This window comes from Pituophis catenifer, unplaced genomic scaffold (assembly GCF_029215685.1).
Source record: "Pituophis catenifer annectens isolate HBS135680 unplaced genomic scaffold, rPitCat1.0.hap2 SCAF_6, whole genome shotgun sequence".
NCBI lineage: Eukaryota > Metazoa > Chordata > Lepidosauria > Squamata > Colubridae > Pituophis > Pituophis catenifer.
In genome coordinates, this window is record NW_027256886.1 from 7452329 (window position 1) to 7474370 (window position 22042).

Here is a 22042-nt window from a genome sequence, read left to right on the forward strand (position 1 = left end):
TCACTAAATGAACCATTGTAAGTCGAGGACTACCTGTAAAGGTTCTTAATAAATAATAAGTCTGAATATTCAGGCACATCCTCTCATTTATAGCTTTGTTATCTCATTACAATGCTCCTTAACAAATATTGACTGACTCTCTCTCTCTCTCTCTCTCTCTCTCTCTCTCTCTCTCTCTCTCTCTCTCCCCTCTCCCTCTCTTTCCTTCTCTTTCTCCCTCCCTCTCTCTCCCTCTCCCTCTCTCTCCACCTCTTCCTTTCTTTCCTTCTCTCTCCCTCCCTCTCCCTCTCTCTCTCCTTCTCCCTTTTTCTTCCTCTCTCCCTCCCTCCCTCTCCCTTTCTTTCCTTCTCTCTCTCTCCCTCTCCCTCTCCCTCAACCTCTCCCCTTTTCTTCTCTCCCTCTCTCTCTCCCTCTCCCTTTCTTCTCTCTCCCTCCCTCTCCCTCCCTCCCTCCCTCCCTCCTTCCCTCTCCCTTTCCTTCTCTCCCTCCCTTTCTCCCTCCCTCTCCCTCTCCCTCCCCTTTTCTTTCCTTCTCTCTCTCTCTCCCTCCCTCTCTCTTTCCCTCTCCCTTTTCCTTCTCTCCCTCCCTCTCTCTCTCTCCCTTTTCCTTCTCTCTTTCCCTCTCTCTCTCCCTCTCCCTCTCTCTCTCCCTCTCTTTCTTTCCCACAGCCATATAATAAATGAACTGATAGAAACCGAACGTGCTTACGTGGAGGAACTTCAGAGCATAATTGAGGTACGTTGAGTGTCTTTCGAGACTTGAAGTCAAAAGCAGCACAGAGGTTTTTGCCTTACTCCTCCTCAGAAGTGTCAGTAAAACTATCTGATTTTATTCGTGAAAGTATGTGGACCTACATACTTGCTTTTTAAAAGTGGCACCTCAATTTTCATGCATTTATCCTCTCATCTATTACATGATTCTTTGCTTTTGCAAAAGTTCAAATCCCAAACTGCCCCTATGTGGTTAGGAGAACCTCTGCTTCAGAACTTTAAAACAAACGTGTTAAATAAATGTATTTATTTATGGAATCGACGCTTCTGGTGCCCTAGATTAAATGACTGAATTCTGGGAGCTGAAGTCCACACATCTGAAAATTGCTGACGTTAAGAAAGACTGACCTAGGCAAATGTCTGGAATTCAAAGCCAGTAGGTTGATAGGGAATACACGATGAAAAATGAGAAAACCAGGGAAATTTCTTTATATTATGAAATGAGTAGAGGTGGTGGAATTCACATCTTTGAGTTGCAAAATCTGGATTGTGTTGGTGCAGAATTTATCTATTTTGAGTTCAAAAGGAAGGTCCAGATTTAACATTTCTTAAGCAATCTTAGAATAGAAAAACTGACTGAAGGGGCGGGAAGAAGATATTTCTCTGCTTCTGATATTTTACTCATTATTCATAGTTTTGTTCCCCTCTCACTGTTCTCTTTCTTTCTCTTAAATAGGGCTATGCATCAGAAATGGACAACCCTGATTTAATTCACTTGATCCCAGCTGTAGTTTTGAACAAGAAAGAAGTTCTTTTTGGAAACCTCTCAGAAATCTGTGAATTTCACAACAGGTTTGTGGTGGGACTCCGAATACAGCTGTAAAGTGTTTCTTTGAAGGACATGTCTTCTAGAGGCCATAAAACAGGGGTGTCAAACTCGATCTCATTGAGGGCCGCATCAGGGTTGTGTTTGACCTCGGATGTGTGTGTGTGGCCAGGGTGGGCATGGCGAGCTCGATGTCACTCATGTGGGGGCACCTATGGTTGCCCGAGCACTCTGCCAGCAAAAACGGGCTCCCAAGCTCCATTTTTGGCTGCAACAGCCTCCTGCAACCCTCTGCCAGCAAAAACAGAGCTCAGGAAGGCCATGTGCGGCCCTCCCAAGCTCCGTTTTCACTGACAGAGGTACCACAGGCTGGTCCTTTATGTTTCCAGGGTGGCCCGTGCGTCAGATCTAAGCACCCCGCAGGCCGAATCTGACCCCCGGGCTCTGAGTTTGACACCCCTGCCATAAAACATCAGTCCTAAATAACTACACTGACTGGACTGCAACAACTGGCCACCTGCAATATTTTTAATATAAGGAAATAATATATCTGGATATTTTAAAGCTCACGTGGATTGTACGTAACATCTATTACATACGGTCATTATGACTTTCAAACTTCAGTTCTTAGGTTCCCTTCTGCTACCATATAGACGTAAGGGTCATTCAACAAAGCTTTTTTGCACGGAACTAAATTTCGCCAGATAATTTTTGTGAGAGGTCCAGACAAGCTGTGTTTTCCTTTACAATTGAATAAAACATAAAATAATACATCATTTTACAACCAATGTGCACATCCACGACTAAATTTCTGGGCCTGCTGCCAACAATGTACCGGAGGTGAAATGCTCCTGGTTCGGACCAGATCGCTCGATCCGGTAGCGATGGTGGCGGGTGGTTCGGAGAACCGGTAGCAAAAATCCCTGTGCCCTCCCCACATGTCCAGCTGAGCCGCGCGATCATCAGAGGCTGATTTTTTTACTTTTAAAAGCATTTTTTCTATTTTAAAATGCTTTTAAAAGTTTTTTTAAAAAAAGCCTCTGATGACTGCGCAGCTCAGTTGGGATCGTCAGAGGCTTTTCAAAGCATTTTTTTCTGCAACCCCTTCGGCCGAAGAGGTTGTAGTAAAAAAAATGCCTTTAAAAGCCTCTGGCGATCCCAGCTGACTTGACTGATCGTCAGAAGCTTCTAAAAGCATTTTTTTTCTGCAACCTCTTAAGGTTGTAGAAAAAATGCTTTTAAAAGTAAAAAAAAAAAAAAGTTGACCACACCCACCCAGTCACATTACCCACCACCACCAAGCCACGCCCACAGAACCAGTAGTAACAAAAATTATTGAAATTATACTCCGCAGACCTCTGTTAATCTTACTTGCTAGGAGACCTTGTAGCTTAAATTCAGGAGAAAACCTCACCTGAAAAGCCACTTTTAAACTTTTGCTTTCATTTTGTGTTCCATTCCAGAATCTTCCTCAAAGAGCTGGAAAACTGCATAGAAAAACCTGAGCTTTTGGGTCGGTGCTTTTTAAAAAGAGTAAGTGAATCGCAGTGTTTCTTTTAATCTGGTTTCTTGACGGTGTTCTGACTCCTTCCTTTTGGGCTTTCAGCGGGCAGCCAAATGAGATGTCATGTGAGGTTAAAAAACTTGCTTGGGCAGTTAACAAATAACCAAAGACATTAAAAAAATCACATTTTTTTTCTTCCAGTTAGTTGGCAGGACAATGCTAGAGTTTTTCATTGCCCCACATCTTTCCATTTCCATCTTTCATTCTCTTCCCCCCCCATGCCTTTTCTTACTGCACAACTTGAGAAACAAAAACAAGTAGTCCTTGATTTACGACCGATTGCTTAGTGACCGTTCAAATTTATGATGCACCCAGAAAAATGGGACTTACAACCCAGATTAAAACGACCTCAATGTTTGGGCCATCCCCAAAGTCATGGGAGCTTAACATTTGGGCTGCATTTACAACCATTTGCAATATCTTGCAATCATAATTGGTGGTGCAGTGATTAGCATGCAGTGTAGTACAGGCTACTTCTGCCGACGGCCTGCAATTTGGCAGTTCGAATCTCACCAGGCTCAAGGTTGACTCAGCCTTCCATCCTTCTGAGGTCGGTAAACAGGAAGCTCCATGTGGTCAGCTGCACCAGGAACTCAGACCCATGTGGTCCTTTTCATCAATAAACCATCTTTCCAATTAGCCTCTATGTTTCCGGTGTCTTTCTCCCCTCTTGGAACTGAACCAGATGGTTCTTCATAAACAGTCCTTTGGCCTTATCACCAACCTTTGTCTTCTTTGGCACCCTGCCAAAGGCTTTTCTTGACAAAAGTTCAGAAGCAAGAGACTGTGGCAAGGAACAAATGTAGCAACGTTGCTTCCCAAAAGACATTGCTGCTCTTTTAAGCCTTCTGGGAGGGGCCAATCATCTCTGGGCCTTACTCCTGAGTCGTCCTTTTTGCTTCAGCTGCTCTTGCCTTCTGGCAGCTCTTCTCATGCGTGGACTAGGAACAGGCTCCTCCTGTTCCTCTGTCTGCTGTCAGCCTCTGGAGTCCGCACATTGCTCCCAGATGGCCCTGGCCCCATCTCTGCCTCTGATGCAGAGCCCTCATCCGGGCCTTCCCCTGACTCTAGGACTGGCCCATTGTCCTCCCCAGCCTCCTCACTGTCCGACTCCGCTGCCAGCTCTGCAGACTGCTGGCAGACCACAACAGATGGATATTTCTTCCAGCACTCCCTTGCCTCCCCGGTGGCTGGGTATTACAAGGTTTACAACCTATGTGAGATGCCTAATAGCCCCACATGAATCTCCATCCCTGTTTACACCTCCCACTACCATGTTTTAAGCGCCCCTTCCCCTTATTTATTTATTCATTCCCTTTTTTAGCATAGCCCTCTGATGAACCTTTGTCTACTGTAACACCTTTTGACCACAAGTCTAGCTTTGGTTACTTTGGCTAGAACTTCCTGTCAATTATTTGTACAAACCTAAGAAAATAAGGTTACCAGATAATGCTCCTACTCTGTATACCTTTTTCTATAAGCTACTGTGGTTAAGCTTTGCACAAACTACAAAAGTTTCCTGTCAATTTATCATTTCACCCTTTCCTGTGTACGTTCAGCTACATCAGTTTCTGAGTTGTGCATTCCTAAAGGTCGGTCTGATGTGACCAATGGTGTAACTGATACCTTACTATTTCCCACAACCAGAAGTGATGATCTGGAATAAGAAAATGTTCTATTTGCTACTCAGCAAGATCAACCGAGCTTGGACTGAAACTAGGTGTTCGTTTTTCTTTTGTGTTTTGGATTTGTTTCTGAAACATTTCATGAAGGTTGTTGGAAGGGACCTTGGAGGTCTTCTAGTCCAACCCCCTGCTCAGGCAGGAGACCCTCTACCATTTCAGACAAATGGTTGTCCAGTCTATTCTTAAAAACCTCCAGTCATGGAGCACTCACAACTTCTGGAGGAAAGTCGTTCCACTGATTAATTGTTCTGACTGTCGGGAAGTTTCTCCTTAGTTCTAGATTTGTTCTCTCCTTGGTTAATGTCCATCCATTGCTTCTTGTCCTGTGTTTAAGTGCTTTGGAGAATAAGTTGACCCCCCTCTTTTTTGTGGCAGCCCTTTAGATATTGGAAGACTGCCATCATGTTATCCCTAGTCCTTCATTTCATTAAACTAGACATATTCAATTCTTGCAACCCTTCTTCACGTGTTTTATCCTCCAGTTCCCTAACCCTCTTTGTTGCTCTTCTCTGCACTCTTTCTAGAGTCTCCATATCTTTTTATTTCATGGCAACCCAAACTGGATGCAGTATTCCAAGCGTGGTCATATCAAGGCATTATAAAGTGGTATTAACACTTCATTGTGATCTGCTCAGCTCATGACATTGGCTTCACTTCCATCAACCCGTGGGACAATTCAAACCTATCCGGGGTACCATGAATGGACAAAGACGGTCGAGTCAAGTGGATTTTGAAGCTGTGCTTTTGGGAGTTGAGCCAACCAAGCACCAAGCATAAGGGCTTTAGAAGATGTGAAAATGCACTTAAATCACTAGAGCAGGCAGGGATAAACTCTTAGCTATTTTGGAGACTGGGAGTGTTTCATTGAAACTCCAGATCTGGTACCTAAATATCATAGAAGTTGTGGAAAAAAATGCACGTTCCTCAGATTACATTGTTTGGTTTTGGCTTCTTAATGGCTTTAAAAAGTCCTGATTTTAGCATGACACATAAGCAAGGTGGGATTCAGCCGGTTCGGACTAGTCCGGGCGAATTAGATGCTAATTTTATATCTGGTTCACCAAACCAGTAGTTGCAAGGATTGACTGGCCCCTCACACCCCGCCCCTCCCAGGAGTCTCCACGCGGCCTATTTTAGATGCCAGGTAAGTGCAGCGCTAGCACGAAGGCTCTGGGAGGGTGAAAAACGGGCCTCCCGGAAGTCTGGAAATGAGCCCGTTTCCAGCCTCCACACGGCCTCCGGAGCCCGGGGGAGGCCATTTTCACCCTCCCACAGACTCGAGGAAAGCCATCCAGCAACCAGACAGAGAACCGGTTGCTAAAATTTTTGAATCCCACCCCTGCCCATAAACCTAAAGCTAAGCTTGCTCTTAAAATATGAAATCTGCAATAAGCATGATGCAAAGTTACAAAATTTATTTGGGGAGAAAGCTTCTCCTTTGGGTATGTTGATTGACGTGATTCAACACTGATGTCCTTTGTATTGCAGAAAGAAGATCTCCAGATCTATGAAAAATATTGCCAAAACAAGCCAAAGTCAGAAGCTCTTTGGAGGCAGTGTGGAGACAGCCTTTTTTTTCAGGTAGGCTCAATAAAACAAACCAACTTGAGAGACCATTGTTCTCAGGTCTTAGAAGTGTGTTAGAAGATCCCACACCAGGCAAGGGGTTGGCCTAAATCAGTGTTTCTTAATTCTGCCTTTCCTGCCTGAGCAGGGGGTTGGACTAGAAGACCTCCAAGGTCCCTTCCAACTCTGTTATCCTATTCTAGATACTTGACTGAGTTGCTTCTGAATATTATCTTATTTTCCAGGAGTCCAATAACGTTTAAGCTCCCGTTACTTATATTATGGTTCCTGCATATTTATAACAAGGTGACCTCCCTTACTCTTTACGAGAATATTATTACCCGTATATACTCAAGTATAAGTTGACCCGAATATAAGCCGAGGCACCTAATTTTACCACAAAAAACTAGGAAAACTTATTGACTCGAGTATAAGCCTAGGGTGGGAAATGCAGCAGCTACTGGTAAATTTCAAAATAAAAATAGATACCAATAAAATTACATTAATTGAGGCATTAGTAAGTTAAATGTTTTTGAATATTTATTTCAAAGAAAAACAGTAAACTAGCTCTGTAAGTGGAAAAGAGGCTCAACAAAAACAATATGGTATCAACAATAACTTTAAAAGTACAACCTTTAAAACCTTAGCTCAATCAGCAACCAAGCTAAAACACAAGAGTTAAAATCCTTCAAAATTGGATTCTTCCTCATCATCTGTATCTCCATTTTTTCCTCACTCAAGTATAAGCCGAGGGGGACTTTTTTCAGCATAAAAAATGTGCTGAAAAACTTGGCTTGTACTCGAATATATACAGTACATTCTGGTAGAGAGAAGTTCCCTGAGGATGGGCTCCAGCACGAGTCCAAAAGACTCGGAAGACTAAATCGGAAGACTAAAACTGTGGTCCCAGTGACCGACCAACATTGGATCTTGCAACATTATCCTGGGACACGTATATTTGCCTTAGTTCATGAGAGATTGAATCGCTAATGACACCAAGACCGTCCAGTAGCTGCCTGAACTATCCTCTGGCAAACACACTATACATGTCTGTGGCCGGAACAATGGGAGTTCTAGAAATTGGGAACAAAGGTAGTTTGTGTGTCAGCAAAATGAATGATCTTTGCAAGTTAGCATCCAGATCTCTTTGCAGGAAAGGCATAGCAATTGGCCGTTTACCGTGCTGAAACGGGCAGATCACAAAGATGAACTGCTATATACTTTTCTTTTTTGTAGAAACTCAATCTAAACTTCTGGTGACTGCCTGGACAAACCTCTGCAGTTTTCTTGGCAGCCTTTTCAAAAATGATTCGCTCTTGCCTGGTTCTAGTTTGATTACCTTTAACTACTAAAATTGGCTCTCGTATTACACATACAGTAAATGTATTTTTTTTTTTTTTTGTACCAGTGTGCTATTTGTCAACTGGACTTTGTTTTTTCTTGAAGATATTTTGCTTCTCATCCAAGAAGCATCCTCGGTTCTGACTGAATGCTGGGGAACGGAAGGATTTTTTTTTTAATCCTTTGCAGTCATCTGGTTGTTAGCACTTTGCAGATGATGGTTCATTGGCTCTCTAATTCTCCAGCGTTCAGTCAGAACTGAGGATGCTTCTTGGATATGAAGCGAAACGTCTTCAAGAAAAAACAACAAAGTCCAGTTGCCTTCTGAAAAAAACCTTTGGACAGTGTGCTGTTTATTTCCTTATACCATCTAATCTCCCTAAGATGGGTGTCAGCAACCCGTGGCTCCAGAGCCGCATGTGGCTCTTTTGTCCCCCTGCTGTGGCTCTTTATTGGCTGAACCCACTACTGGCTGGCCCCACCCTTCGCCCTCCCCTTCCAGGCACTCCTTGCCTAGCCTGAGAGAGAGAGAGGCAGAGAAAGAGACGCAGAGAGAGAGATACCTGTTTCCCACAGAAAACATTGGGAGCCACAAAACCTGGATAGAGGTGGCTGAGGTGTGTGTCATGTGACCGGGTGGGAGTGAGTGACATCGAGTTGGCCACACCCACCCAGGTTTTGTAGCTCCCGATGTTTTCTTTTCTGTGGGAAATGGGTCCAAATGGCTTTGACCCCTGCCCTAAGACATGCAAATATATTTTTTTTGTAAGACATAACCCCCTTTTTTATAATTGGCCATGGGCTAGCCAAGACATTGAGCTTATAAAAGCAAAAAAGATTTTTAGCTTTTTTTAAAAAGTTGCATTTGTAATTTAGTGTCATGATAAATGCCTAACTATTACTTCTCCCTGACCACCCGGTCCTTCAAGGGTTAACTAACCACATATCCCATAATCCCTGTAACCACTCCTTACCTCTTGACCCCTCCTCCTGGGTACAAAAGGGCCAACCACATGTTCCACAGATGATTCCAGATGTATACCTGAAAGAGAAAGGTACAAGGTCAGTGACCTCCAGTACCAACAGACCAACAATAAAACTACTGAAAAGAATTGGGCTATGTCTTTGAGTTATTGGGCTAGATCCGGTTTCTAACAAAATGGTAGCAGAGGTCGGTTGCCCATAACTCCAGACAATGACTGAACCCAACACCTATCCTGAAGAAGCAAACAGAGCACAGACCAGAGCTCTTACCAAGAAGATGGCTGAGAAGCTTGCAACCGAAGCCACAGCCATGGAGGAGACAGAAGCTGGAAGCGAACAGGACTCCAGCCTGGACTCACAATCAGATGAAGAGGGGCCATCCAAGGAAATCATCGCCCCGGAAGAAGAAACAGCACAGAAAATGAATAAATTCAAACTCTCCATCCTGAAACTGATGGAGGGAAACAGCAACAAAGAAAACCTCATCGCGGACCTTCAAAGCCTCTTCGAGCAACAAGAAGCAGCGATCGAGGCCCCAAAGACCACAGAGAAAGAAAAGCCAGCAAAAAAGGGTAAGCCACCCCAACCCGATGACCCTGAGCCGGCAGAATCCATCTCCGCGCCCCCTTCCCGGCGGCCATCTTGGGACGAGCACCAGCCAATGGGAAGCCAGGATTTGAATCCCTTGGCGCGAAAATGCCCGAACCCCGAAACAGACGAGGGAGACTCAGAAAGTGACTACGAAGAGCCCAACTCTGAAAGCGACCACGAAGAGATCGCAATAACAAAAAGAAAAACGCCCACCGATCTCGAGTTGCAAAAGGCAATCGAGACCATCACCGCTGCCCTAGGCTCTGCTTTCGAGCCTCCCGCGGCACTCAATAAATCGAAGAAAAATCCCGGGGGGCACAAGAAGGCCAGGACAACCAACAGAGACCAGGCAACCGAGGCACAGCCCACAAAAAACTCCGCGCGCACCAGCAACCGGCACAAAAGACCGCCCGCCTGCAGGAAAAGTCAACCGCAGGACTCGAACTCACCACCCGCTACACCGACAACGCGAGGCCCGAGGCAGAAGAGAAGGACCGGCTACTCACCAACGCCACGACACCCATCAGGCCAGTCCACGCGACCAGGGACCAGCGACCACGAGGGAGGATCAGCCGCCGCCGCCGCCATTGCCGCCGAACCGCCGGGAGCAGGAAGTCCTCAACCTACGACCTCCGCTGCTGCCGCGCCGCCGACCCGCGAAAGTCCTCGACTTACGACCGCGTCGCCCCCTCACCTTCTGCCCTTCTTCGCCGGGGATCCGGCCATCCAGCAGTGGTGTCCACCTCAGGGAGGGATCTTCGGACCCACCGGAGGCGGGTCCAGCCTCCCACCGACGGGCCTAGGCCTAGGCCTGGGAGCTCCAGCAACAGGAACCTCACCCGATGGACTCCAGCGCGGAATGAGCTTCGCGCATGCCCAGTACCTGCCTGTAATAAGAGAAGCAAGTTACATAGATCCAAGCAAGTACAGAATGGCCACAGACATCCCAAAGCCTTATTGTGAATTTAATCACAACTTGGACCATGGACAGCTCCCCCCAGTAAGTAACCTTACTAACATTTCTGGGGCAAATTATGCCAATTTGCCAAAACTGCAGTTAGATGGGGGTAATATTATAGAGTGGAGCCAACAATTAAGAGTTGCTCTCATGAGAGAGAATGCACTGTTCCTAGCTAACAAACCTCCCCAAAAGCCCTGGTCACTGGAAATTGACTGCATTCATCACAGGGCATTTTGCATCATGTTAACCTCCATTCCATCCGCTATGTATCCATCTATTGAGGACAATCTAACTGTTTATGATATTATGCAAAAATTATGTAACCTGTTTTATAGCCAAAGCAGAGCCACCACCACTAGACTATCCAGGGAGTTCCACTCCACCAAGCATAAGGCAGGGGTCCCCATGAGTGAGCACATCTTAAAGATGAATGCTGCAAGGACAGAACTCATGCAGAGGGGGGAAATCATCACTGAAGAGAGCATGATAAGCATAATCATAAACTCTCTTGATAGCAGCTGGGACATATTCATGACCCAACTAAATAGCCTCAACATGCAATACCTCACACTAGGCTCACTGACCAGTCAGCTTGTTGCAGAGGACACCCTGAGGAGGGAACGCCAACTAGCCAAAGGGGACCCCAGACCCACAAAGAGGGTGGATTTCCAGGATAGGGCCAGGGATACCTCAGAATGTTATGCTTGTGGATCGAGGAACCACTTAAAAAAGGATTGCCCCAGGAACCATAGGGATAGGGGGCAGCACGACAGTAGAGGGGGAAGGTCACCTGAACGCAGGTACCCAAAGGAAAGGGGGCGAGGATGGTCACCCAACCCCAAGAAACACCACGAGCGCAGAGACCACTCCAGGGAGAGTAGCTCTGGCTCCATGTACGGGATCAGGCACGATGACCCAGATGACAAACACAAGATAGAGAGAAACTCATGGCTTCTAGATTCAGGGGCCACAAGTCACACTACCTGTAACCCAGAGCTGCTAGACTCACTCACAAAAATAGACTCAGAGATAAAGGTGGCAAACCAAAGCAAGGTCAGAGTAGTGGGGAAAGGAAACGTACACATCACACAGCTAGGGGACTTAAAGGAGGTACTGTACATACCAGAGATTCCCCACAATGTGCTAGCCATCACGAGGCTAACACGAGACACAAATATAGAAATAAAGTTTAAAGATGGAAAGGCACACTTGATCAAGCAGGGGAAAGAGATAGGAAAGGTAACCATACACGAGGGACTCCCCTACTTCACACCCAATGCAAGAGAGGAAGAAGGCATTGATACCAGCACAAACCACAGGATAGATAAGTATCCAGAAACAGAGGGGGTGCAGCAGGAGGCAGGAAGTAGCCATGAGGAGACAAGCAAGTCCGTATCTATCGGCAAGCCACTGCATGATAACTGCGCCCATCTCCTCCACAGGAGACTGGGACACATAAGCTTCCCCATTGTAAAGAAAATGACGGAATGTACCGAGGGTCTCAAAGTAAAGAACTGCGAAAACTACTTGGAGTGTTCAGTTTGTAAGCGTTCTAAGATCAAGGTTAAGGCCATCCCCAGGGGATCCAAACGAACCACGGAATACCCCTTCCAATTGGTGCATATGGACTTGGTAGGGCCAATGAAACCCTCTGTAGGACATAGGAAGCGGTTCTTCCTCACGATTGTAGATGACTACACCAGGTACGGGTATGTCTACTCCCTGAGACACAAAAATGAAGTGTTCCAAAGGTTTAAAGAATTCCACAGGAGAGTAGACATGCAACACAACATGAGAATAAGGCAGATAATGACCGATAGGGGCTCAGAGTTCATGGCCAAAGAGTTCACAAGGTGGCTGAGGGAGCAGGGCATAGCGCATTACACCTCTTCACCTTTCTCCCCCTTCCAAAATGGAGTCTCAGAGAGAAAAAACGGGGTGTTGCAAACCATGATGAGATGCGCCCTGGAGGATGCTGAGATGGGGCAGCATTTCTGGTCAGAGGCATTACACTACGCCAATTACACCCTGAATAGACTGTGGTCAAGCTCTATCAATAAGACACCATACGAGATGCTATACAACAGAAAGCCTAAGGAACCTCCAGGTATACTCACCTGCCCAAGTTCCAGGGGACAAAAAACCAATAGGAACCAAATGGGTGTTCAGGGTCAAGACATTAGAGGACAACAAGGTCCTATACAAGGCAAGATTAGTCGCGCAGGGTTTCGCCCAAAGATACCCCGAAGACTATACAGACACCTACTCGCCAACCGTCAGGGCGGAGAGCGTCAAAAGCGCCCTGGTGATAGCCACCATCCTAGGCTTGGAGGTCTTCCAGTTCGACGTGCAAACAGCGTACCTGCACGCCGAGTTGGACAAAGAAATATACGTCAAGGCGCCGCCTGGATACAACAAAGGCGAGGACCAAACCTGGCTGCTGAACAAAAGCCTGTACGGGCTCAAGCAGTCAGGCAAAAGGTGGTATGACTGCCTGGCCAAGGCCCTCAGATCCATGGGCTTCGAGGCCACCTCAGCCGACAAATGTTTCTTTACGAGGAGAGAAAACAACACATTCGAGGGTGTGCTCGTTTACGTGGACGACATCTTGTACATCAGCAAACACAAGGACAGATGTGACAAGTTCGCCACCGACCTGGGTAGCCACTTCTCCCTAAAGTCACTCGGGAAGATTGACAGGTACCTAGGGGTCCAAGTGATAAAAACCAACAAGGGCTTCCGCCTCTCCCAGAGAGAAAAGATCATCGAGCTGCTGTCCAAATGCAACATGTCCGAAGCAAAACCCAGCGAGACCCCCATGCAGCCTGAGTTCCTGAAGACCATGTATGAGGAATCTGAACCCTTCACAGACAACAAACTGTATAGATCAACGATAGGGTCACTGCTATACATATCCAACTGGACCAGGCCCGACATCGCCTTAGCCGTCAATCTACTGTCCAGGCATGTAAGCAAGCCCACGTTAATACACTGGAACGCCATCAAAAGACTACTCAGATACTTAAAATTCAGCGCGGATGCCCTACTCTGCCTAGAACCAGAAACATCCGAGAAACCAAAGCTAACCTGCTATGCTGACGCTGACTGGGCTGGGGACATAGGATGCAGAAAAAGCACCTCTGGCTACGTGCTACTACTCAACAATTGCCCCATCCATTGGTACACTGGAAAGCAAAAACTGGTGGCCACATCAACCACGGAAGCAGAATTTGTTTGCCTATCAAAGGCCGCAAACAATTTAGTATGGTTCGATGACCTGCTCTGCGACATCTGGGCTGAACCCTCATATCCAATAGTTATCCACGAAGACAACAAAGCAGCAATAGAGATCTCTAGGGCCGATGCCATAGGTCAGCGTTCTAGACACATTGACATTAAATACAAACACGTCAGGCAGTTTTCAGAGATAGGATTCATTAGAGCAGTACACTGTGACACAGAGGAGCAAACAGCAGATATTCTCACTAAACCCCTACCACATAAACAACATGCTTACCTAATGTCAAAAATGCGTGTTTGCTTGTAATTCATGTCTGTACTTGTGTATTTCCTGTATGTGCGCATACATTACCCCTGGTATCCAGTTAGGCATTTAGAGGGGGTTTTGTCATGATAAATGCCTAACTATTACTTCTCCCTGACCACCCGGTCCTTCAAGGGTTAACTAACCACATATCCCATAATCCCTGTAACCACTCCTTACCTCTTGACCCCTCCTCCTGGGTACAAAAGGGCCAACCACATGTTCCACAGATGATTCCAGATGTATACCTGAAAGAGAAAGGTACAAGGTCAGTGACCTCCAGTACCAACAGACCAACAATAAAACTACTGAAAAGAATTGGGCTATGTCTTTGAGTTATTGGGCTAGATCCGGTTTCTAACATTTAGTTCTTAGTATACCTTGTTAGACCAGAAGCACCTCATTCTCTCTTTTTTTTTTCTTACATTTTTTTGCAGGAGTGTCAGAGGAAATTAGATCATAAACTCTCCCTTGATGCTTATCTTTTAAAGCCGGTCCAGAGAATTACCAAATATCAGTTGCTTCTGAAGGTAAGAGAACGGTTCATCTGCTAATAAAAGTACCGTATTTTTGCAGTATTTAATTGCACAAGAGGGTGACTATTCAGTCCATTCTAAAAGCATGTTTTTTTTTTTTAATAATTTGATTTATATGCCGCCCTTCTCCGGAGACTCAGGGCGGCTTACAATGTGCTCAGCAATAGCCTTCATCCTTTTGTATATTTATACAAAGTCAGCTTATTGCCCCCACAAACTGGGTCCTCATTTCACCTACCTTAGAAAGGATGGAAGGCTGAGTCAACCTTGAGCCTTGGCGAGATTCGAACCCTGCAGTAATTGCAGGCAGCTGGTCTTAATAACCAGCTTTAATAACAGGGTGCCTTAAACCCCTGTACTACCAAGGTTGATGCTGAGCGTGGAGTGAAAACAAAACAAATGATTGAAACAGAAACAGAATAATGGTGTTGGAAGGGACCTTGGAGGTCTTCTAATCCAATCCCCTGCTCAAGCAGGAAACCCTATACCAAGCGTGTCAAACTCGATTTCATTGAGGGCCACATCAGGGTTGTGTTTGAGCTGGTGGGGGGGTAGTGGATGTGGCCAGGGGGAGTGGTCGAGGTGGGCATGGCCAGCTCGATGTCCTGCAGCCCTCTGCCAGCAAAAATGGAGTTCAGGTGGGCCTCCTCGGCTGTTTTCACTGGCAGAGGGCTACAGGAGGCCATCGCAGCCGAAAACAGAGCTCCCAAGCTCTGTTTTTGCTGTCAGAGGCACCGCGGGCCAGTCATTCGCTGTTTCCAGGGCAGCCCCACAGGCCAGATCTAAACACTCTACGGGCAGGATCCGGTTTGACACCCCTGCCCTATACCATTTCAGACAAATTGTGGTGTTTACAGGGGTGAAATCCAGCAGGTTCTGACAGGTTCTGGAGAACCAGTAGCGGAAATTTTGAGTAGTTTGAAGAACCAGCAAATACCACCTCTGGCTGGCTCCAGAGTGGGGTGGGAATGGGGATTTTGCAATCTCCTTCCCCCAGGAGTGGGGAGGGAATGGAGATTTTGCAGTATCCTTCCCCTGCCACGCCCACCAAGCCACGCCCACAGAACCGGTAGTAAAAAAAAATGGATTTCACCACTGGGTGTTTACATATGGTTTTGGTAAAAACATCCCATAGCAAACAATGGGTTTAACAATTGATGCAAAAAATGGTGTAAAATCAGGTCTGGTCATGTGATCATCTGCTTTACAACCTTCGCAACACCTATAATGAGCAGGCTCCGTTGTGGTTGTAAGTTGAGGAGTTCCTGTATTTTTGAATGATATTAAATAAACTTGTATATAACATTGTTTTCTTTCCTTTCGTTGACAAAAAAAAATTTTTTTCCCTTCTATGTAAGGATGTCAACATTCTGGAGCATTTTAAGGCCTTGTGATGTGACCTTTGCTTTTTTTAAATTCCCTTTACAACCAGGAAATGTTAAAATGCAGCAAGAATTCCGAAGGCACTGCTGAACTTGAAGAAGCTCTCGCAACTGTCCTTGATATCATCAAGTCGGCGAACGATTCCATGCACCAAATAGCAATTACAGGCTATGAGGTAGGCCTTGCCGAAATAATAATAATAATAATAATAATAATAATAATAATAATAATAATAATAATAATAATAATAATAATAAGAAGTTTTTTTTAATTATTAATTTAAATTATTATTATTATTATTATTATTATTATTATTATTATTATTATTATTATTATTCATTGACATCGCAATACCTGGTGATGCACGGGTTGAAGATAAGCAGCAAGAAAAAAATCACAAAGTACCGGGACTTGCAAATTGAAGTTGAGCGACTGTGGAAAAAGAAATCGTGTGTTGTCCCGATTGTAATTGGAGCCCTTGGAGCAATACCCAAAGGGCTACCCCGCTATTTAGAAATTCTAAATTTGCCGGGCTTGAACATTTTGACTCTACAAAAAACCACCTTACTCGGAACAGCTTACATCCTCCGACAATACCTTAACAGTTCCTAGGTCCTTGGTTAGGACTCGAGCTGCTGAGCTATTAACCAGCCTCAAAGGCTGTGAATCTCACTAAAGATTAACTAATAATAATAATAATAATAATAATAATAATAATAATAATAATAATAAAGCAGTGTTTCTCAACTTTAGCAGCAGCTTTAAGATGTGTGGACTCCAACTCCCAGAATTCCAAATGCTGGCTGGGGAATTCTGGGAGTTAAAATCCATATATCTTAAAGGGCCTAAGCTTGAGAAACATTGTGATAATGTATGTTGCTGAACTCTTGATTTTTCAAACAATGGAGAGTTTTGAAATCTTCTTGTCTTCCTTAAAATAAAGATATTTTATTTTAAGTTTTCCTTAACCAGGTTCTCTCCAAGTATCTTGGAGCTCTGATTCTGAGAATTTCAGACAATATCTAGAAGGTGCCACGTTCTGAAAGACAGTCTTGGACTGTCTTTTCCCAGGAAAAGTAGATTTATGAGCAAAAAAAAAAAGAATAATGGTAAAATAATGTCAAACCTAGCAGTGCTTAAATTTCTAAATAGAAACAATTCTTGGCTCCATTTATTCAGAACGATATAATTTTATTAGAAGTCAAGTGTATTGTAGTAATGCATAGCCAGAACTGAGAATTATGCACCAAAATCCCTAACTTACCTGCCTCCCATCGCTGACCCCATCCCATGATCAATCATGTCCAAGCAAGATGTTTTTAGTTCAAGCATAGATTGGTATGCAACTGCCTTCTTCTCCCAGCCAGATAACCTTGAGGCAGCTTTTTTTTTTTTTACTTTTAAAAGCATTTTTTCTATAACCTCTTCGGCCAAAAAATGCTTTTAAAAGTTTTTTTTTAAAAAGCCTCTGATGATTGTGCGGCTCACCTGGGATCGTCAAAGGCTTTTAAAAGAAAAAAACCCTTTTTTTCTTTTAAATGCCTCTGACGATCCCAGCTGAGTTGTCTGATTGGCAGAGACTCTGCGATCAGGCAACTCAGCTGGGATCGTCAGAGGCATTTAAAAGAAAAAAAGGGTTTTTTTCTTTTAAATGCCTCTGACGATCCCAGCTGAGTTGCCTGATTGGCAGAGGCTTTTTAAAAAAGCCTCTGCCGATCAGGCAACTCAGCTGGGATCATCAGAGCCTTTTGAAAGCATTTTTTAACAACCTCTTCGCTGAAAGAGGTTGAAACTTTTTTTAAAAGTTAAAAAAAAAATTGGCCACGCCCACTCAGTCATATTACCCCCCTCCCACCAAGCCACACCCACAGAACCGGTAGTAACAAATTTTAGATTTCACCACTGATTAAAACCTTGCTTTATTCTTGTTTTTCTCCTGTCCTGTTTCTCTCTTCCTCTAGGGAGATGTGGCCGAGCTGGGTAAATTGCTCCTTCAGGGCTCTTTTAATATCTGGACCGACCACAAGAAAGGACACAACAAAGTGAAAGATTTGGCCAGGTTCAAGCCAATGCAGAGGCATCTCTTCTTATATGCAAAAAGCCTACTTTTTTGCAAGAAACGGGAAGAAAACACAGACGGTCACGAGAAGTCTCCTTCCTACAGCTTTAAAAATTCCCTGAAGGTAAATCATTTCTTACGGTGGAAGGGAGAGAAGTTTAAAATCAGAGGACAAACCAACATCAACACCTGTATGAGCAGAAATTAACACTAGTCAGCGTTAATTAGTAAGTAAACGGTGCCCAAATCAAGAAAGTACCAACACAGATAAACAAGCTAACCACAGACAACAGCCTAATTAAGGGACCACCAAAACTGACAGGGGAAACCATTAGTATATTGTCAGAGTTTGTTGCAGCACACACAATCAGATAATTCAGCAGGATTCAAAATGTCTTTATATATATAACAACACATCAGGCTTACAATAGCCTTGTAAGTTTTTCCACGTTGTAGAGAAGAGAAACACAGCACAAAATGGAAGCACAAAATGGAAGCACAAAATGGAGAAGGCAAAATGGAGGAGGGAGAAGCTAGTGCCCTCAAGTTTATAGTTAAGCCACGCCCAGGCTCCAAACTGTCTCTTAGGCCCCATACAACAAATACTATGTTTCAGTCTCCAAACAGTGCCCATAGGCTGATCTGTTGCCTATTCCAGTCTATGAATATTCATACTTTGACATATATAAAAATTAAGAGCAAAACCCACTCCCGCTCCCTTGTAGCACTGATGATGCTTCCTAGTTTGGTAGTGAAATGTCTGCAAGAAAGCCACCAAGTTTAAAGAGCACCAAGGACCCCACAGAACCCCTTTAAATCAACAAATATATCAAAGTAACAAAGCCACACATTGAAACGAACGTAACACTGGCTCTTTCCTTGTAAAGAGTTGCAGGTGGGAAAGCTTTCATGTTGTAGAAAAGGGAGCCTTGGAGATTTCGTTGGCCTTCATAATATTTGTTTTATCTACTGATAAAATACTATTTGCTAGTGCAAATAGACTACTAGAGGAAGGTTGCCTGGGGAGGATTTGTATTTTGAAAAGATGGAATACGCCCATCAAATTAACGGCATTAAAAACTCTTGCATCAGGCAATTAAAAGAAATCATATTCAAATTAAATTCTCTAGATTTCCAGCACGATCCCTTATAACCCTAAACTACCTGGGCAAAATTGAAAAATTCCATCCGAGGCTTTCCATCTCCTTGGTTAATTCTGATGACTCATTCTGAAAACAAGGAAGTAAATTCTAGTGTTAGGTTTCCCTCTTAATCCAATTTTCAAGAGGCAACTGAACTTTTTGGTTTTTCTTTGAAGTCGTTTCACTTTTCATCCAAGAAGCTTCTTCAGCTCAGAGCTGAAAGTCCAGTTGCCTCTTGAAAAAGCACCTTTGGGACAACCATGACATGGATGATTGAGAATCTCCATAGACATTTCGGCTTTAAAAAATCTTGTTTTCTTAGAGGCACAGCTAATTATGCTGACAGAGTTCGATTCCTTTGGTCTTGATCAGCTCAAGGTTGACTCAGCCATTCATCCTTCGGAGGTCGGTAAAATGAAGACCCAGATTATTGGGGGAAATATGCTGACTCTATAAACCCCTTAGACAAGGCTGTAAAGCACAATGAAGCAGTATATAAGTCTAAGTGCTGTTGCTATTACTATTGCTGTTGAGTTTCCCTATATCCATTGATGAGCGTTGTATATACAATAAGATTATTTACAGTCATCAATTGAACTATCAAAAAAACAAACTTGAAAATGTTTTTTCTTGGCAAACTTGATGAATCAATTGGCAAATAAAGATACAGCCTCATTCTATTCCTTTCCAAGGACAAAACAATTCAGCAGTTTCTTTACTTATTCTAGAATTTCAAGAGTTCATTTGTCAACCGAAGTCAAGGATAGATCTTTTCAAGCCAGGTTCAAAAGAATCATAACAACGGAAAATTCAACTATTGCCCTTGTGAAACAGTTTCTGTGTCAAGAGGAAAAAGCTTTATGCCAAACATAAAAACGAGTTTATCCAAACATTATGAAAGACAAGCTCATTTATAAATAGAAAAAAAAATGCACTGATACAGGATGTATGGCTTGATGATAACCCTTGAAATAAAATTGCAGACGGATTCAAAACTTAAAACACTAAAAGACAAATATGAATTGAGCGTGAATACCTTAGAAACGCAAGCTGAAAATAATAGAATAACATTTATTACAGACAAAAACTAAGTTATGCAGATACAGCCAGAGGTGGGCATCACATACTGTAATAATTGGTTTGCCCAGAACTGAAAATGTGTGTGCGCGCGCCTTCCACCCATGTGCGTGGCATCGAAAAAATGGTGATTATATAGGACGGGATAGCGCCAAGGCAGGTGGGCGGACCCAGCCGCTGGTCGGAACTACCGATTCGCGCGAACCGGCGGCAGCCCACCTCTGGATACAGCATAGTTTGGCAATATTATATGTAAAAAAGATCTTGGAATAGCAATCTGAATATGAGTCAGAAATGTGATGCCATTTCAAAAAGAAAAGGAAGGAAGGAAGGAAGGAAGGAAGGAAGGAAAGAAAGAAAGAAAGAAAGAAAGAAAGAAAGAAAGAAAGAAAGAAAGAAAGAAAGAAAGAAAGAAAGAAAGAAAGAAAGAAAGAAAATTTAACTTAAGGCTTCGTCAACAGAACATATTTTCCAAATGTTGGGAAGTCATGATTCCATTTAACTGATCAGATTTCCCTCCTTCAGAATTATGTCCATTGCTAGCACCACACTTTAAGATGGATTCAGGCAAAGAGGAAGAGCTTCAGAGAATGGCAGTGAAGCTGACCAGGGAACTAAAAAGTCAGATCTATGAAGAAACATTGAAGGAATTAGGAAGGACAAGAGAAGATGGAGTTGGATGTAATACTACTCTGGCCAAGAGCAGATAGCTGCCAGATTACACTTCAAATAGAATCCGGAATAAACACACTTCACTCTTCACTTTTCATCCTTTTTTTTTAAAGGTGGGATTATCCTCGACACTCCCATCACATTCTAGTTTTAATCTAATTGCCTCTTTATTGCATTTGTATTGCTACCAAACATTCTTTTTAACCCCCACGTGAGTCTCTTCTCACAGAAACTTCATAGGTTTTGTGGTTTGCGATTTATATCATCATGGCTTTGAATTCTAGATATATAGAGAACAAGAGAACGTCTGCAGAAGGATTCCGTAGTAGACTATAATGAAGTGGAAATCAAAGCAATCCACACTGAGAGGAATGTCACTTTCTTACACTTTAGTGGATTCAACATTTTGTTCAGTGGTTAATTCATGTCCGGCTCTTTACAGCCCCATGGGCCATAGTATACCAGGCCTCCTGTTCTCCACTGTCTCCCGGAGTTTTCCAAATTCCTGTTCATTGCATCGATGACACCATCTAACCATCTCATCCTCTGTCATCCCCTTTCTCCTTCTGCCTTTCATTTTTCCCACCATCTGGGTCTTTTCCACTGAGTCCTTCTTTCTCATTTGGTGGCCAAAGTATTTGAGCTTCAGCTTCAGGATCTGTCCTTCCAAAGAAGAGTCAGGGTTGATTTCCTTTAGGATGGACCAATTCGATCTCCTTGCAGTCCAAGGGACTCCCAAAAGTCTTCTCATTCAACATTCTTCCCTTTTATTGTATCCTCCTAACATGAGCAAGGTTGAAACTTTGCTTGGCAGGTGCTTGGAAATTTACCATCGTTGTGACTTCTGTATTGCTTGTGTATTGTATTATCTGTGACGTAAGGAGTGAGTGTAGTTAACAAGCAACATTCCCTGTGCCTTCTCCCTGCTATACTTATATCCCCCAGCCCCCAGGACTTAATGCTAAGGCAAACTTTAACTCTAAACAAAGTTAAAATTTATCACCCTGCCTTATGTCTATGGAGATTCTCAGTCATCCAGGTCAAGGTTGTCCCAAAGGTGCTTTTTCAGAGCTGAAGAAGCTTCTTGGATTAGAAGAGAAATGTCTTCAAAGAAAAACCAGAAAGTCTTTATAAGTAACCCAAGGTAGTGAACATACATAATATCCTTCCTCCTCCTCTTTTCTCCAAATCAATAACCCTGTGAAGCGGATTGGGTTGAAAGAAAGGGACTGGTCCAAAGTCACCAAGATGGCTTTCATGCCTAAGGCAGGACTAGAACTCACAGTCTCCTGGTGATTGGTCCAGAGTCATTGTGGGCCTCCGGGTGATTGGCCCTAAGTCACCCAACTGGCTTTCATGCCTAAGGCGGGACTAGAACTCACAGTCTCCTGGTGATTGGTC

The 22042-nt window shown here is 43.9% G+C and overlaps 1 protein-coding gene across 1 annotated transcript in view; it reads left to right on the plus strand.

Annotated features, from left to right (window-relative positions):
* The window catches only part of MCF2L2 (MCF.2 cell line derived transforming sequence-like 2), a 231445-nt gene that overhangs the window by 171419 nt on the left and 37984 nt on the right, over window positions 1-22042 (plus strand). Inside the window, exons 16-22 of the mRNA XM_070946454.1 lie at window positions 669-735; window positions 1447-1562; window positions 3000-3069; window positions 6274-6366; window positions 14210-14302; window positions 15741-15866; window positions 17653-17874. Coding sequence (XP_070802555.1) covers window positions 669-735; window positions 1447-1562; window positions 3000-3069; window positions 6274-6366; window positions 14210-14302; window positions 15741-15866; window positions 17653-17874 — 787 coding nt within the window. The remainder of the gene's footprint in view (window positions 1-668; window positions 736-1446; window positions 1563-2999; window positions 3070-6273; window positions 6367-14209; window positions 14303-15740; window positions 15867-17652; window positions 17875-22042) is intronic.